At 38.8% G+C, this 18,593-nt stretch overlaps 1 protein-coding gene across 1 annotated transcript in view; it reads left to right on the top strand.

The window, feature by feature from the left end:
- Positions 1–18,593, top strand: part of dennd1a (DENN/MADD domain containing 1A) — a 40,830-nt gene that overhangs the window by 10,065 nt on the left and 12,172 nt on the right. The window contains exons 3-15 of the mRNA XM_071542139.1: positions 1,789–1,832; positions 4,509–4,558; positions 5,811–5,930; positions 7,036–7,105; positions 8,521–8,601; positions 9,202–9,255; positions 11,894–12,004; positions 13,665–13,765; positions 14,228–14,273; positions 15,136–15,237; positions 15,717–15,842; positions 16,481–16,582; positions 16,669–16,760. Coding sequence (XP_071398240.1) covers positions 1,789–1,832; positions 4,509–4,558; positions 5,811–5,930; positions 7,036–7,105; positions 8,521–8,601; positions 9,202–9,255; positions 11,894–12,004; positions 13,665–13,765; positions 14,228–14,273; positions 15,136–15,237; positions 15,717–15,842; positions 16,481–16,582; positions 16,669–16,760 — 1,099 coding nt within the window. The remainder of the gene's footprint in view (positions 1–1,788; positions 1,833–4,508; positions 4,559–5,810; positions 5,931–7,035; positions 7,106–8,520; positions 8,602–9,201; positions 9,256–11,893; positions 12,005–13,664; positions 13,766–14,227; positions 14,274–15,135; positions 15,238–15,716; positions 15,843–16,480; positions 16,583–16,668; positions 16,761–18,593) is intronic.

Here is an 18,593-nt window from a genome sequence, read left to right as displayed (position 1 = left end):
GTAACTGTAGTTAAGCATACTGGTTAGGAACACATGAAGAAATAGCTGAATATGAGCATCAGTACAGACTGCCAGAGAAGAGCTTTCCTGTTTCCTGTAGTTGGTTCAGATTAGGTTCTCATTCCTTATTCCCGCATTTTCAGGCATCTCGGTCACTGACCTATAATAAAGTAGACACAGTAAACCGGGTTCTGCCCATAGGGACCCATAGGAATTCACTGATCTTTAAACCTGCAATAAACAATGTCATATAACCTTATAACCAATCCTGAAACTGTGTGCTATGTGGAGATTTCACTGAGATAATGATATAAACCAATATCCACACAGCAGCAGCTGTGTTGCTGTTTTCACCTCTTTTCTAAAGCTTGTTGTCAAATTCCACTCCGGAACAAAGCTCCTCCTGCTCCATTCAGTAGCTTTTCATTTTTTTTTTAACTAGCTTGTCTCCTCACTCGCTGTTTGAAAGCAGCGCTCTCCCCCTCCCATTCCTGAAAAAAAACGTGTAAGGCCGGAATTGATGAAGCGAGCGAGTAAACTTGTTAAACTAGTAAACTTGATAAACTAGTGAACTTGTTAAACTAGTAAACCTGCTACCTGCCTCTTCACTTGTCATTGTGGGACATGTGACCTTCAGCAGGAGAAAGTTCTGGCAAAGTGAGACTGTTAACAGGCGACACTTAGGTGTAACGTAGGTACGGTTAGCTTAGCTGTTAGCCTTTATGCGTGGTGCTTTTTGTCCGTAGTAAGCCTCCGTAGTGCAGTGGCTTTGCTGTGTGTTATTTACGAATGTGCTGCGGTTTCTGTCACCTGTGTTGCGGTTTTAGAAGCTAGAACTGTGGCAAATACCAATGTAAAGTCATTCTCTATGGGGAAAGTGGCCTTACTGCACCATTAGCTAGTGGCTAGTGGCCGTGATACTGCAACTACCTTACCAGAATGCTGTAGGCACTGGCATCAGAAGTCAGCCAACGTACTGGGGGCTTGGTCTCGGTGCGGTTATTTGGTGCCACCAGAGTTCTAATGGCATTATTGTCACCTGCTCAAATGAACTGAACTAAAAGAGTAAACACTCCAGAGTTTAAATACACTGCTCCAAACATGCTCGGTGTGAACATAGACCAATTTGGAGTCATTCCTATGTTCCCAAAGTCCTATGTTACCATGTTCCCCAGCTCTATATAGCACATAATGGGAACCTGAAAAAGATGTTCCCCAGCTCTGTATTTGCTTAATACGGTTAGTTAGGGTTAGGGTTAGGGTTTAGGGTTAGGTTGGTTGCTTGTAGATTTTTACCCAGAGCCCTGACCACAACTGTTTCAAAGACCAGAACGGCTTTTTTTATCAGAGCTATCCAGGTTAGGGTTAGGGTTAAACACAGGACCCTGGGAACATAGGACCCTGGGGGAGCACATATGTAGAACTGTAGAACTGGGGAACATAGGACCCTTTGTCATGTTCCCATTATGTGCCATATAAATCTGGGAATATAGGACCCTGGGAACATAGATACGCTCCCACTTATTTTAGGCATTCTGGGACAACGTAGCAATTCGTTAACTGAAGTAGAATTAGACGAGGCGGGTTGAGCTAAAGTGGGTTCGCCAAGAAAGTTAATTAGAACACTTCATCACAAAATAACGGCTGGAATGCACTGAGCATCACAGATTGATGACATCTAACAATGTAAGAGAATCTGAGGAGGGATTTCTCCTCCTATCATGTTCTGATCCAATATTACTACACTCAATCCAAAGCCAATGAATATTATCTGTCCATTATTTACAGAGCCGGAGGTGAGAAGGCGATTCCCTGAGGACTACGTTGACCAGGTTCGAAATGCATAATATACTTCCTTTTGCTTTCTCTCTCCCTCTCTTCTTCCTCCCCTTCAACCCCTCCACAGCCATTCATTCCCACTTTCCTTTTGTGCATCTCTTGCACCGCCCCTCTTTACCCCTTTCTATTTTCCTGGTGTATTTTGCTTCTTTTGTGCTTTTTTCTGTGTGTTGTTCAGGACACTTTTAATTGCTTGCCATTGTGGGTCAGCTATTTATGGAAATGGGAGGAGGTTTGCATGTTTGGGGCCTCTTATCTCTGTGTTTGCATATGCCGTTTCTACCGGATGAGCCACAAAGGCTCGAGACAAACAGTCTTTTGGTCATTTGTTTTTGCCATGCAGATTTCTTTACGGTCTACAGACTCGATGTCAAAGCAGTTTGTCATTATTTGCAAAATTGCTGAAAACATGTGGGTAGGGCTGCTTTATAAGTAGCACCCATGTATATTTCAGTTTAGTTTTAATTAGTTTTTAATTAGTTTTTAAAGCGGGTTTACTAGTTTAGTTTAGTTTTTATTTTTTGAAAATGCTTAGTTTTAGTTTAGTTTTTATTAGTTTCAGTGTTAGTTTTAGTCTTTTTTTGTAATATGGGGTATTTGTCAGGGGCGAGATTCAAAAATTCAAAATACTAGGCTTATGTATGAAATAAATTGACAAAGACGAAAACTAAAGACATTTTCTCTATAATTTTAGTTTATTTACAGTTTCAGTTAGTTATCGTTTTTTTGTAAAGCCTCGTTTTTATTTTTATTTCAGTTAACGAAAATGTTTTTTCACACCTAGTTTTCGTTATTTAGTTAGTTTTCGTTAACAATAATAAACTTGGTTGAAACACAGGTGAAGTTTGTTCATATAAGTCCATATAACACACCCGGAGCGTTCCAGCTTTCCTTTGGGGACCGATCTTTAGAGTTCCGAAAAGAGCGGAAAAAGAACAAAAAATATCTATAAAACAACTCCATACAGCTCTTGCAGCATAATCCAAGTCTCCTGAAGCCACCGATCGCACAGTGAGCGGACTACAAAAGAAACCCTCACACAGTCACTCCACAACGCATGACCAACACACTGTACCAAAACCTAAAAAAAAGATTCAAATCCACATGAAATGAATCAAATCTGTGTTTCCTTAGATGTAACACAAGTTTTTTTGTTTTATTCCTCCACAACATGAATGCTTGGATTCAACAAAAGCCAGCTGATCCCAGATCTTCTTATATTTCATTCTCGTCCTGAATCAGGAGTTCACCCTTCATTAACCTGAGTGAGAAATCTGCTGCTATTGTGTGTGCAGCCTGAAAGCAGATAATTGCTGTGCAGTTTCTATGATGCTTGCTTAACAGCCTGTGCTAGTGTCTCTTAATTGAATAACAGCTGCTTGTGTATTATTAGTCTTCTTCTTCTTTCTCTTCTTCTTCTTTTTCTTCCTCTTCTTCTTCTTGTGCCCTAAAAGTAGCTGGATCTCAGAAAGCGTAAGATCTACAGCAACCAAATTTGGCAGATAGGTCCAAAGTCTCAGGCGACTTTTGACCTATAACTTTTGAACTGTAAGTTGTAGAATCAAAATTAGATTAAAAAGACAAATCTTTCACTTCAAGTATGAACTTTTTTTTTTTTTTTTACTATCCTACCACTAGTAGATTATAGGTTTATAAGTTTAAAAGCTTATACAATTGTGATATTCGATATTGCGGGAATTATCGAGATATTCACGAAATATCGCGATATTCGATAATTGATAATCCAGTCTCCAGTAATTCTTACAAAACTTCCAATCAGGTCATTGTCTTCAGTGTCACTCAATGATTCCTTTCTTGTTAATTTGTGTTTTCAGTTTTACAGTTTACATATCTGTGTGTGTGTGTGTGTGTGTGTGTGTGTAATTGTAGGTATAACAGCATGTATGTCAGTTTCTATACATGTAGGTATGTGATTGTGTGTGTAGATTTGGACTTGCATATATGTTTGTATTTACTGATGCAACAATTTTTCTTATGAACCCGTATCACCTAGTTATGTATTGATATTAAAGTTATACACAGTATACCATTAACACTCTATACACACTCACAGCTCACCCACTGTCATTTATTTCCATTTCCATTTTCCATGCTCTTCCTTCCATCTAGTGCTTCTCTTTGGATATTTTGCCCATTTCTACCTTGCTCTTTCTCTCTCTCCCTCACAGATCAATACCTTCACATTACCGTCCAATCAGCCCCTCTGCCCCGCTCTGATTACTTGACCTTTAATTATGTAAATTTTTCTAGACTGACGGGGTGTCAATCGATGTTTGTATGTCTGTTTGTATGTCTGTATGCTGTCAGTGTTTGTATAATTTTATGTGGACCCCCCCCTCCTCTCTTTGTCTCTTCTCCTCTTCTCTATCCTCCTCTCTCCTCCTCTCCTCTCCTCTCTCCTCTCCTCTCCTTGTCTCCTCTCCTCTCCTCTCCTCTCCTCTCTCCTCCTCTCCTCTCCTCTCCTCTCCCCTCTCCTCTCCTTGTCTCCTCTCCTCTTCTCCTCTCCTCTCCTCTCCTGTCCTTGTCCCCTTCCCTTCTCTCCTCTCCTCCATGGTGGGACACACAAACCGCTCTCCAATTATAATAGTGGGATATAGTATACAGTTAATACTTCATCATTTATATTCTCCTTTATATCTCTCCCACAGGAAACTCTTCATACTGTGCCCAGGTTCTGTTTCCCCTTCAGCATGGACAGGTACAGCCCATATACAGTCCACTGTAACACACACACACACACACACACACACACACACAGTACACACAGACATAATATTTCATAATTAACGCAATTTAGTATTTCCACAACTGTTAGAGCTCATTCTGGCACACTAGCTATTGCATTTTCTACTTTTCTTAATAAAGGGATTAAGTAATTAGGAATATAGCTTTAAATGGAAAGGGAAAGAAGGGAGCATAATAATTACTGAGTCATTCCATCCGAAATCAGACTCAAATTAGGCGTTTTACAGTCTCATTTCCTTATATTGTTTCCACACAATTCTTGTGTATTCAAATGAATAAAGATGAACTCTGGTGACAATAGCCTACATAGATTTAAAGATACAGCAGTCCAAATGGGCTCCAAAAAAAAAAACTTGTATTTGAAGCAATAAAGGAATTAAATACCTAATTTATATTGTGGTAGCCTAGTTACACACAACATATAGAACTCATAATTACCAAGGTATTGATGCAACTATGGATACAGAACATATTCAAATATATATTTGTCGTATATCTTCAGGGACATGTGGGTCACATGCGGGCATATTGGCACACTCTTTTATCTTTCACAATTTAAGCATGATAGTATATAGTTATTGTGTACAATTCCATCATGGTACAAAATAATTCTTCTATCATAACCTCAATTTTATGATAGAATAATTAAAATAAAAAATAATGAAAAACACAAGAGAGTTAATAAAATTGCTATTTAGACATGTATATATTCTTCCGTCATTGCACATTCAGATGTCATTTGAAATGTCCTCTAAGCTGTCTCTCTTCCAATATGTGACACATTTTAGGTTAAAATCCCTGACTAACTGCCTTATATACACATTAACACTCAAATATATACACTCATTTACATATACACATAGGTAGATACCAACCCACATACGCTAATGTACACACGTGTGCACACACATGACGGTAAGCAGTATAATCAATTAGAGAGATTAGAGAGTGGGGAAGAAGGTTAAGACTTAATGTACAGTATTATTACTGTCATGTACATACAGTATAAGCAGATGGGAGTAAAAAGGTTAAAAAAATGTTGGTATCCCACAAAGACTCCCGCCTGTCATCTGTAGGTACATCTGTATGGTCGTTATTAATGATTTGTTTTCTGCCCCCCCCCCAACTCCCTATCCTTTCTCTCTCTCTCTCTCCCCCTGTGTCTGTCTGCCTCTCTCGCCCTCCCTCCCTCCATCTCCCTCCAGCCTGACGGTGAACCAGGTCGGGCAGAACTTCACGTTTGTTTTGACCGACATCGAGAGCAAACAGAGGTTTGGCTTCTGCCGCCTCTCCTCAGGCGCCCATAGCTGCTACTGCATCCTCAGGTGAGGAGTGTGTGTATGTGTGTGTGTGTGTGTTTGTGGAGTTTTTGCCTCTGCAACCCTAACCCTAGCCCAGTATCAGGCATCTAGACAGATGGAAAAATACAAATTGGCCAACAAAGCCACCAAAGCCCTTTCCTTTAGTGCTGAAGTGAAAAAATTGAACTTTAACTTTTGGTGCAATGCCGCCATCTGACCAGCAGGTGGCGCCTGCTAATAACACAACGCGGTATATCGCAAAAGCAGGAGAAACAGCAGCAGATGTCTCATTTGGTTTTGTAGGCAGGACTTCCCACTGTGGCAAAAACTGCTGCCAACAAGGTGACTTTGTCGCTAGATTTAGTGGCTTTTCTGACAGCAATGTTATTTCTCAAAAGTGACTAGCGACAAATTTAGATACTTTCTCTGACTATGAGAGCACACAAATACAGAATGTCTGCAGGTCCAGAAAAAGTCTTAAAGGAATAGTTCACCCAAAAATGAAAATTCTGTCATCATCTACTCACCCTCATGTCAGTTGAAACACAGGTGAAGTTTGTCCATATAACACACAGGGAGGCTGCAGCACAACTTGGTAGCAGCCTTCTCCAAAACAACTGACGTCAATGGGGACCTGTTCTTTAGAGTTCCAAAACAAAAACAGCCAAACAATCACACTGTGAATAGAAAGACCTATACACCATTATTTGTTGCAAATCAATCAGCTGTAGTTAAGATTTGCACTAAATGCTGGTGTAAATATACTGTAGGTCTTTTTGGAACTCTGAAGAACTGGTCCCCACTGACTTCAGTTGTTTTGGAGAAGGCTGCTATGGAGTTGTGCTGGCAGCCTCCCTGTGTGTTATATGGACAAACTTCACCTGTGTTTCAACTGACATGAGGGTGAGTAGATGATGACAGAATTTTCATTTTTGGGTGAACTATTCCTTTAAGGGTGCTGTGGTATTTGTTGTTGTGCGTCATGGGGCAAAAGCAGTGAATAATTTTGAAATGTTAGAACAGCACTATGCTTAAGATATTCAAAATTGACTTAGCCCCAAACTACACAGTGTCTTGCTCAGCTTTCGAAGACAAAAAAACATTCAAAAAACTGTTTTTGTTCTCCCAGCTACCTGCCCTGGTTCGAAGTCTTCTACAAGCTGCTCAACATTCTTGCAGATTACACAATCAAAGGCCAGGTAAGTGTTGGCTGTCTCAGTGACTCGCCTTGCTCTGTTGTAACTTGTGTGGTAGTCGTACATTGTGTGTTAACAGTACATTGACACAGAGCTCACTTTCAAAGTCTCCAGTGTCCAGTTTTTGCCCTGATTTGTCATGACCTTCGTCAGGGTTCCTACGCAGGTCTGGAAAGTCTGGAAAAGTATTAAAAATGAATTTGATCATTTCCAGGTCTTGAATAGTTTGGGAATTTGAAAAAATGTCTGGAAAAGTATGGAAAATGTTGCGGTTCAGGTCCGATACACACATAATTCTAGCTTTTATGTTGTTGTAGAGCCACTTTGAGTCCACAGTTTTTGTTGATGTGAAGAATAATGTTCAGATAGAGGGACGCTCTTATTACCCAGCCGCTGTCAGCATGCATTACATCAAATACCCACCAAAATCAAATCCTGTCAAGAACATAGGGTCTGGGAAAAATATGGAATTTTAAAATGGAAACCGTGTAGGAACCCTGCCAATCATCTCACATATTCTGATATTTGTGGCTGTGAAGAACAATCTTCATCTATACAGTGATATGACCTAGTTAGCAGGGGGCAAGATGTCTATCTGCGTAAATCATATTGAACACCAGACAAAATCTTCAAAACAAATCAAGGTCTGGAAAGAGTATGGAATTTTTTCATTGAAAATGTGTAGGAACCCTGCTTGGTTCTAACGCTGGAGAACCACAGAAATGGCTACCAGAACAAGCTGCCCTTTTCTGACTAATCAATTACATTATAATACTGATAAAGCATGATGTTGCTCAGTACTGATGACTAATTTTGCACAAAATACACTGAGATCCATCTCATCATGCTTTATATCAACTGAGAAAATGTTACCTGATGTTTATTCTTAATATTTTAACATGAAGATCACTACATTCTGTAAAAGAAAATGCTATTTTGTAGTAAGCAAAACTCACTATAAAACTGACTATAGTATTTCCATTGTGAGTTAAAGTGTAATACCAGCAATCATTTGGTAACAATCAACAGGCAATGGGGTATTTGATGTCCCAGGTTCAGACCATTTTGGACTGGAGCAGCTGTTTTATCCCCCAATCCCCTGAAAGTCTCTTGTTTACTCTTGTTCTGACCAATCACACACAGTTTTACGCCCGAGAGATAAACTGAGCATAGCAGCATAATCAGTCCGACTATTGTCTGAGGAATACACATCAAAGAGCTTTTTGGTTCATTTTTAGCCATTCTGTCACCTTATGAAGCCTAATTTATTTGGAGTGTTTTGCAGTATTTAATTCAGTGCAGGGTGTAATTTTCCTTAATGGTATTCATTTTACGTGGGAGTTAGTTTATATTGCTTGTGCGATGAGACGTTTCTTACATGGCCATTGCATGGGTTTTGGATTGTATAAATGTTTCAGGACAGCCAATGGCAAGAGCTCCTGGTTTCACTGCATACCCTCCCCATCCCTGATCCTGGAGTTCCTGTTCATCTCAGCGTGGTAAGTCTGCAGCTAATTTGCAGCTAATAGTGTAGTAATCCTGTTGATGTAATAAATTTACCGTCAATGTAATAATATTCAGCTGGTTTTGCTGTCAGCATAATACATGTAATGAAATTAAATGAAATGAAATGAAATGAAATTTAGTTTTCATTGCATTAATGGAAAGGTTAAAATCTTTAGTTTAAATATAATAACTGAACTGATATCAGGCAAAATTTAATGCTCATCTGTCATCCATTCACAGGAACTAAATATGTTTTGAAGAGGCTTTTGGCCATCTTTAAAAAAATATCTTACAATCCCAATCAGAGTGTTTTTTAAGTATTTTATATACCTATTTTATGTACCCAGTAATATAGTAATTATTATGTAAACCTTTATTACATGAATGGGAAATTTATTAAGTTAACAATATTATTACACTATCAGTCGCAGATTATTATGTTAATATGGCTATTATTTCATTACCATTCATGTTTATCAATGTATCCTATTTTGTGTTGCCTTTCATGTCCCTCCTACCTCACAGGTGATGCCTTAAAATGTCTTCTTTTTTTTTAACTAACATTGACCCTCCCTATATTTTGTCATCTCCAGCATTCCTACTTCACTGTGCCTGACACAAGGGAACTCCCCAGCATACCTGAAAATGTGAGTGCTGCCCTTTGCTGTGTGCTTTGATAGATACTTTAATTTTTTTGTACTTCCTGCTTTATCACTTTCTGACCCACTGACACCAGTCATTTTATATCATTGATAAGATGCCAAAAGACATCACACTCTAAATCGAAATTAAGACACTCATAAAATTTGCCGGGAGAGAATTTCACTCTTAATAAAAAATGATCTGTATCTTTAAAGATTTACTGTAGATTATCAGTAGTAAATTTTCACGTCAGGCCATTTGTCTGTCAGAGCTCTTTTCTGTCAGCTAGGTCATCCAACCATTTATCATTTGAAACTTATAAAGCCACAGTAGATATTTAAAACAAAATTTGGTTGTACCTTTGGTTGTTTCTTTCTCATGTCTCAACCTGTCTCAGCAAATATTATAGAAATGTATCTATTATATGTGGCAGCATTATAGTCTGTAAGACTGGAATAGTACAGGTAAGCTAAATAGCAGTATCCACATTGACTACAGTAGTTTAGTAATTCATAATGCTATCTCAGTTTCTATAAAAATTATGTGAATAAATTGAAACGATTCACTTAAAATGAGGTCGTTGAACTTGAGAATGTCAAAAGATTTATTCTTTTTAAAACGGGAGAAATGTGTACCATCACCAATGTTAGAAACGTCATCACCAAGGGTAGAAAATCATCACCAGTGGTAGAAACATTATCACTAATGGTAGAAACGTCATGACCAATGGTAGAAACGTTATCACCAATGGTAGAAACATCATCACAAATGGTAGAAACGTCATCACCAATGGTAGAAACATCATCACAAATGGTAGAAAGGTCATCACCAATGGCAAAAATGTCATCACCAAGGATAGAAATGTCATCACCAAGGGTAGAAACGTCATCACCAATGGTAGAAATGTCATCACCAATGGTAGAAACGTCATCACCAATGGTAGAAATGTCATCACCAAGGGTAGAAACGTCATCACCAATGGTAGAAATGTCAGCACCAATGGTAGAAACGTCATCACCAATGGTAGAAATGTCATCACCAAGGGTAGAAACGTCATCACCAATGGTAGAAATGTCATCACCAATGGTAGAAACGTCATCACCAATGGTAGAAACGTCATCACCAATGGTAGAAATATTGTAACCAATTGTAGAAACGTCATCACCAATGGTAGAAATGTCATCACCAATGGCAAAAATGTCATCACCAAAGATAGAAATGTCATCACCAAGGGTAGAAACGTCATCAACAAAGGTAGAAATGACATCACCAATGGCAGAAATGCCATCACCAAGGGTAGAAACGTCATCACCAAGGGTAGAAACATGGTAACCAGTGGTAGAAACGTCATCACCAAGGGTAGAAACGTCGTAACCAATGGTAGAAACGTTATCACCAAGGGTAGAAACGTCATCACCAATGGTAGAAACATCGTAACCAATGGTAGAAACGTCATCACCAGTGGCAGAAATATCATTGCTGTGGTTAGAAACATCATCACCACAGCCTCTGCTTTAATTTAATATCAAAATTGCAAAATTGGACAGTTGCTATAGAAATAGACCATTAAATTAAGATAATTTGAAGCAGATGGCAGAGGAGTTGCTTCCTAGAGTGGTAGAAGACAACCCCCGCTGCAGCAAAGGAAAAGTAAGTCATGGCTGTACAGTAACACCTGCCATTGAGTACCTCAATTACTCAGGAAAGTCACTGAATAAGGGGGGACAGTGTGAAGAAGGCCCCAACTGGTCTTGTTTGCTTTTTTGCCAGTGGGGCAGCAGGCAATCTCCTTTAAATGCTGAAAGCCTTGGAGTCTGAAGCAAGCAGTCTTTCTTCTTTAGCCAAATATACATATATGAGACTGTTGTGGTAAAGTAGGACTGCTACAGTATGCTGGCTCTCTTAGCCCAGAAGGTTTAGTGATCAAATAGGAGGACTCTTCTACCTGCTCTGCCCAGGAGGTGTTGGATCCAATAACCATTCTAGGCCCAGAGACATGAAGCCTGGTGATGGCGGGTTCCACTTGCAGAAAACAAGTTGTTTCTTCCACAGTGTCTCCCCTATTGCGGCACAATGAATGCAGGCCAATGCATCAGCTGCAGCTTGTTAAATATGGGTGAACCCAAGACAAATGGAGTGGGCTGGTCCTCATGTACAAAGTGCTTGAAAACCTTTAGAGATGGGTTGTGTATGAACGGATAGGGATCTGATATTTACAGTAAGAGGAATGATTACAAATGAAAATAGAAATCAGTTATAGCACTCATTAGAAAGAACAGGTGATCAAAACACCACCAATATGTAATACCACCAATATATCAAATCAGTCACCTATGATTCATATCATGGAGATGTGAATGCGGTCCATGGGGTATTTAATCCTTCACTTTGCAGGAGAGGTTTAGAAATGATGCTAAAGGATGTACCACGAAGATTGTTGCCCCCATTATCTCACAAACTCAAGTCTAGAAAGATACATTGCTATGTTACACTTGTCACTTGAAATAGCTATACTATATGTGCAGTATATTGAGTTTTATGACATCTTGTACCATTCATACTTAATCATGGTCTACCGGCCTTTGCCTTCACAACTAACTCTCCTCTTTGTATTTTTTTTCTTATTGTGTTTTGCCCTTGCAGAGAAACCTAACAGAGTACTTTGTAGCAGTAGATGTCAATAACATGCTCCATCTGTACGCTAGTATGCTTTATGAACGTCGAATCCTCATCTGCTGTAGCAAACTAAGCACTGTAAGTAGAATCCACTTCCTGTTTCTCCTCTCCTACAACTCTGTCCATCTTCCTCTCTCTTTCCACCCTTTCAATAACGATAAGGTCTCTTAAAATCCACAACTGAATTTGCAGCAATAGGGGACTGTGTTCTCTGCTCTGTTTTTCCTCTATTGTAAGGATGTGTCATTTATAGCGTCTTTGTCTGTGATAGTTATAACAATGTTTGACATTTCTGGGAAGTCCTGGTGGACAGATATTTTACAGACATTTCAGAAAGTCTTTTGACTTTTGATCTGCAGTGCAATGAGAATGAACCATTTGTTCAACTGATCATGCAAAGACTACATCGATATGTATATGACGTAGGGCTGGGCGATATTGACAAAATCAAATATCACAATATTTTAGACCAGATACCTCGATATCGATAATGTGACGATATTTTGGGGATGAGTATTCGTGCTTTCATAAGATATAACACAAGAAAATGTTGAACATTAGTAATGATCATTAGTAACCAGTAATGTGTAATCAGTAATAATTAATGTTTATATGATGAGCAGAACAGGCTAATAAGTTCAGAAAATTGAGTCACTTTACTGTAATGCAGGAAGAAGTAACATTTAAGTTATTTCACAATATTACGATAACCAAAATCCCAGACGATATCTAGTCTCATATCACGATATCGATATTATACGATATATCGCCCAGCCCTAATTTGACGAATACGTTTCCATCACAATTTATGACATCATTTCTTTCAACCAAAGAGCTCACATGGACATTATATTGTGTCCCAAAGATACAGTATGAGCATTCTGTCTGTTGTCTATAATGTTTTCTATTTTCATAGTCAGTGCGGAAAACAGGTTTTCCTGTCTTCTCTGTATCCCTTCACCATTGCAGAGAATAAAAGCACATACAGTAACCTACTGCAGATAGTTAATTTCCCACACATAATAGGCTCACACATAAAGCTTTTCATATTGTTGTGTTCTATCATTGAGTTTCAGATGTTTTCCCACATTGTTAGCAGAGTCTGTATAATATGACATCAACTTTGCTGTTGTGAAGTCATTGAATTAATTTATAGTTATATCTATAATTATTATTAAGATCCCTTGTCAAACAGACAAATCATTAGCATCCAACATCATGCACTACTGCATAAACAACTTGTTTACCACAACTTTTTAACACATTGTCAGAAATGAGGAGCCTTTTGTTTTTACCTTGATTTCACTAGTTCCAAATGAAAGTGAAAATAGTCTGATTTAATAGGTTTTCATTTCAGGTAATAAAAACAGGAAAATATGAAAGGGTGTGTAGAGTTATCCACTGTAAATGGCGTCCTTTTGCACATAAATTGCATTTCACAAATAATCATACGCCCAGTTCTTGTATGCTGAATAAAAGCTCCTTGTTTATCATCATGGTCAATGCACACTTTAACTACAGAGCTACGACAGAGCAGGTTTGATTGATGAGGATCTTCATGTGAAATTCAAAGCACACATTCAAATTTGAACGAGATTTGAACATAATTGTCTTTCAGATAAATCAGAATTGATGTAGTATCTCCATCAGTTTTCCTTATAACTAGACAAAACAGCATGTGCCACTATGTGTTGTGTATGTGATGTTTGTCCTGTATGCTTTGCCCTTCCCCAAACAGTTAACAGCTTGTGTCCATGGGTCTGCAGCCATGCTATATCCAATGTATTGGCAACATGTTTACATTCCTGTCTTGCCTCAGCACCTCATAGACTACTGCTGGTGAGTATGCTGCCTATCATCCAGACTCAAGAATTTATAAAATGCAATGTCATGTAATTTTATAGCTAAACATAATATGACTTTTCCTAGACCTACTTTCTACACAAACCAGTGTTAGATTTTCTAAATCCCGCAAACTAATAGTAGTATTACTAGTAGTATTACTAACTATAATAACCCCCTTCAATGAACAGCTTATTGGAGTTTTCTCAGACCACCAAAAGCCAAGTACAAGTTCAAGAATTAGTCTTGGTGACATTGGTGCAGAGATACTGTTGATTGACACCTAAGAGTTTCACAGTACAGAACAGGATATTAGGTAAAATGCAAAGAACAGAGCAAGACCTATTAAGGATAATTGACTGAACACATCACTACAATTGTGCATTCATGTTGTATTCAAGTTCAGAGTAAATACCCATAACCCAGTGATATCTGTCATAACGGCTGTGTCTTTTGCAGTGCCCCAATGCCCTACCTCATCGGAGTACATTCCAGCCTGATGGAGGTAGGTGTCTGTAACTGGCACATATGAAACCAAACTGTGCCACACTTTTGCTCCTTTTCTGTACTCAAAGCAACAGGACATATTGATGGAAGATTGAAAGGATTGGATTCAAATTAAATGGGTGGAATTACTTGAGACTTGACTTGATGCATGAAGACAAGACTTGAGACTTGACTTGACTTGGGTTCTGGTGACTTGGGTCTCGACTTTAACTTGTACTTTGATGACATGAAAAGGTTTCTAAAGTCTTGACTTGAGATCTTGTGTTTGTGTAAATTACTTAGATTGAAAGTGATGAGATTTGTTCCAGCAGACGACTGAATTTAAATTCTGTTTTCTGAATTTGTATGGAATGATTGAATTTATTGAAGTTGAAAAGCATTGTGTTTGAGTTACATTTGAGTTACATTTGATTTGTTTTTTCAAATTTTATTTTTTGTTGCTGTTAATAGTGTATTTGTTTCTTTGTTTCAAACACAGTGAAATATGTTGATTTATTGGAACTGAATATGACCGAAATAAAACAAACGAACTAACTAAAAGTCCTAGATATTTAGTTTTCTTTAAGATATTAAATTGATACTGGACTCTTGATTTGTTCTGACTTGACTTGCTGGTCTACATTTAGACTTGAGACTTGACTTGAGTCTTGTGCCTCAAGACTTGAGACTGACTTGGGACTCGAGCGAAGTTGAGTTGGTCCCACCTCTGGTATAAGGTATGAAGAGACCGAGTTTAAGCAAAGAGGGAAAAATGACAGTTAAGGGACAGTTTTTTACATATTGTATTGAAGTGAACAGTGACTCCCAGTGGCTTTCACTGACTCTGTGCATATGTGTTGCATTATGTTTGTGCCTTGTAGAAAGTGAGGGGGATGGCTCTGGATGATGTGGTTGTCCTGAATGTGGACACCAACACTCTGGAAACCCCCTTTGATGACCTCCAAAGCCTGCCCAATGATGTGGTGCGTAACATACAAGGACACACACACAGATACAATACTATTTGTCATGCTTCATAGCTTTTCATGTAAAGCCATGCAAGATTTGTAACTAAAAATCTTAAATCATAAAGTTGGGTTGCAATAGAGAAGAGCATCCAATTGAAACTTAAGAGCAAAATCCGTCCAGAGAATACTGGACTCACCAAAGTTAGATCTTTTCCTCTCTCCTCCCTTAGTCCACATTAGGGCCATGGACCCCCATTTGATGAGATTTTGTCTCTCAGACCCAAATCTGAGAATATTTTTATAGTCAGATATGATTTTGTTCAGAATTCTATGACTATCTGTATTGTAGGTAGAGAGATAACAATGAAACTATGACCAAAACAGTCATTCTTCTACATTCTCTAATTGTGTTAACTGGTGAAAAACGTTCCCACTCGCAAATGAACGACCATAAACTCGCATTGTAACGAGTTGTCGCGATTAATTTCTCCCAGGTTTCATCTTTAAAGAACCGCTTGAAGAAGGTTTCCACGACGACGGGGGACGGCGTGGCCCGGGCCTTCCTGAAGAGTCAGGCCGCTCTGTTCGGGAGCTACAGAAACGCCCTGCAGATCGAACCGGTCAGTCTGTTAGATCAGTGATTCTCAACCTTTTTCATATCAAGGACCGCTCATTTAGTCCACATTAGGGCCACAGACCCCCATTTGATGAGATTTTGTCTCTTGAACCCAAATCTGAGAATATTTTTTATTGTTAGATATGATTTTGTCCAGAATTCCATGACTGTCCGTACTGTAGGTAGAGAGATAACAGTGGAACTATGATCAAAACAGTCATTCTTCTACATTCTCTAACTGTGTTCACTTCTTGTAAATGAAATAATGAAGTTTAATAATTCGTCAATTTGCTGGGGACCCCCTGGAACCCCCTCAAGGACCCCTGGTGGTCCCCGGACCCCATGTTGAGAACCATTGTGTTAGATAGACGAGGAAGTACAGGGATGAAGGACGCAAAGAAGAAGAATGATGAGTCAGACAGGATAGGGAATCAAGTTTGTGTGTGTGTGTGTGAGAGAAAGGTTTCCTGCCATTCAACCATCTCAGGACTTCATATTTTCCATTTGTTTTAAAGACAAACCTCCATGGGCACAATACAGATGCAAGAATGAGAGAATCAGCAAGAGGATAATTATCGAATTAATCATTCTCATTGTCGCTCTCTCATTGACCGTCAGCATGTGTTTTTCCTGCACTTTTAGGGAGAGCCAATAACATTCAACGAGGAAACCTTTGTGAACCACCGCACCAGTGCCATGAGACAGTTCCTGCAGAACGCCATTCAGCTGCAGCTCTTTAAACAGGTACACACACACACACACACACACAAACGTTACCATGTTTCACCCTCTCTCCCTCTCTCTCACACATGATTTCTTTGTACCCGAAGTTCATAGATGGCCGTCTGGACCTGTTGAACTCAGGAGAAGGCTTCAGCGACATCTTTGAGGAGGAGATCAACATGGGGGAATATGCAGGCGAGTCAGCAGTAGACACTCATAACACCACACACTGGTTGATAACAGTGTACAAGCAGTATTTTTTTCATCGACTTACATTCATTCCCAATCCCTATAATCTTAAATTGTTGTAATAATAAACTTCATTTATATGGCACTTTTCAAAAGTGTTACAACGTGCTTTAGAAATTATAGAGCATTGATAAGTTGAAACCATGACATAAAAAAAAATAAAATCCTAACAAAATTGAAATGGTTACATAAAAATAAAAGTGGCAAAAACAATATTACAAGGATAAAACTGGTAAAAAGTCAATGACGCTAAAGCCTGCCAAAATATGCTTCAACACTAGAAAAGGTGCAAATTGACAGCAAGCTATTTGTGGCATGCTGGCCTTCTCTAAGACCACCAGGCCACTAGGTATGTGGCTTCCCTGGCTGACGCATATTTATAATAATATAATAATCATCTTTATTTATAGAGCACTTTTCAAAATCCACGTTACAAAGTGCTTCACAAAGGCAGCAAAATAAAACAGACAAGTCATAAAATCATCAGGTTTTAAAAGAAAACAGATAAAAACAATTTGGTGTATAAAAACCAATACAGTGTAGGAAAAGATAAGAATAGGAAAAGAAAAACATTTTTTTTAAAGGAAATAAAAGACAGTTCAAAGGAAATTAAAACTCAAGTAAAATCAGGAAAGGCTCTCCGATAGAAGTATGTTTTAAGAAATGACTTTAAGGAGATCAGTGACTCAGCCGACCTGATTTCCTCAGGCAGATCGTTCCAGAGCCTCGGGGCCCTGACTGCAAACACTCTGTCCCCTTTAGTTTTCAGCCTGGACTCTGGAACAGACAAAAGACCTCTGCCCGAGGATCAAAGTATGTACCGGCGCGTACGGTACTAAGAGGTCAGAGATATAGCAGGGAGAGAGGCCATGAAGAGCCTTGAAAGTAATCAGTAAAATCTTAAAATCTATTCTAAAATATACTGGGAGCCAGTGTAAAGAGGCTGGTTCTGGTTAAAAGCCTGGCAGCTGAGTTCTGTACAGTCTGGAGTCGATCAATAGATTGGATAGTTGGTGTGCAGTTCCTTAGCCAGCTGCAGGAGGAGGCCATGCCGGTTTGTATATAATGCTGCTGTTAACTATCTTATGCAGTGTGTTTTTATTAATCCAAGACAACGAAAAATACCAAGCAATAGACCAGAAAGTTAAAATGCTCTCCACAAAGGAGCGATAGAAAAGGACCATGATGTCTCTGTCCACTCTGAACTGTCTCAGTTTACGGATGAAATATAGACGCTGCAGACCTTTCTTGTAGATAACATTTGTGTTTGATTCCCATGACAGTTTAGCATCTATTATAGTTCCTAGATATTTGTATTCACTTACTACTTCAATACCTTCCCCATTGATATCCATTTGTTGGTGGGTGATGTTGCTAGTTCTGAAGTCGAAGATGATTTCCTTAGTTTTCTTGGTATTGGTATAGAAAACTGGACTTGCACCATCATCATCTTGAATCAAACCCACGATTGCAGTGTCATCAGCAAATTTAGTAGTAAAAAGATCATATGTGTTGCTGCTAAGTTCATTTATGTAAAGAGTAAATAAAACTGGAGAAATGGTGCTACCTTGTGGAGCCCCCATGTTAGTAATAATAGGAGAAGACACTGCACCATTTACTCTGACACACACTGTAACCGGTCAGTCAAAAAGGATTCTATCCATCTGATAATATTACTATTTGTCCTAACTTCAGTGAATTGAGCTGCTAAAGTGTTTGGTTGGGAACCTACAGACTATGTCTTGGTACAGGACTGGACACCACTGGCTTTGTGGGAACATTG

The sequence above is a fragment of the Centroberyx affinis genome, unplaced genomic scaffold (assembly GCF_046629955.1).
Source record: "Centroberyx affinis isolate AG114_WGS23_722 - 3 ecotype Tasmania unplaced genomic scaffold, CSIRO-AGI_Caff_v1 ptg004023l_1, whole genome shotgun sequence".
Taxonomy (NCBI): domain Eukaryota; kingdom Metazoa; phylum Chordata; class Actinopteri; order Beryciformes; family Berycidae; genus Centroberyx; species Centroberyx affinis.
The sequence above is the reverse complement of the archived record's forward strand: the minus strand, read 5'-3'. Positions and strand labels throughout refer to the sequence as shown.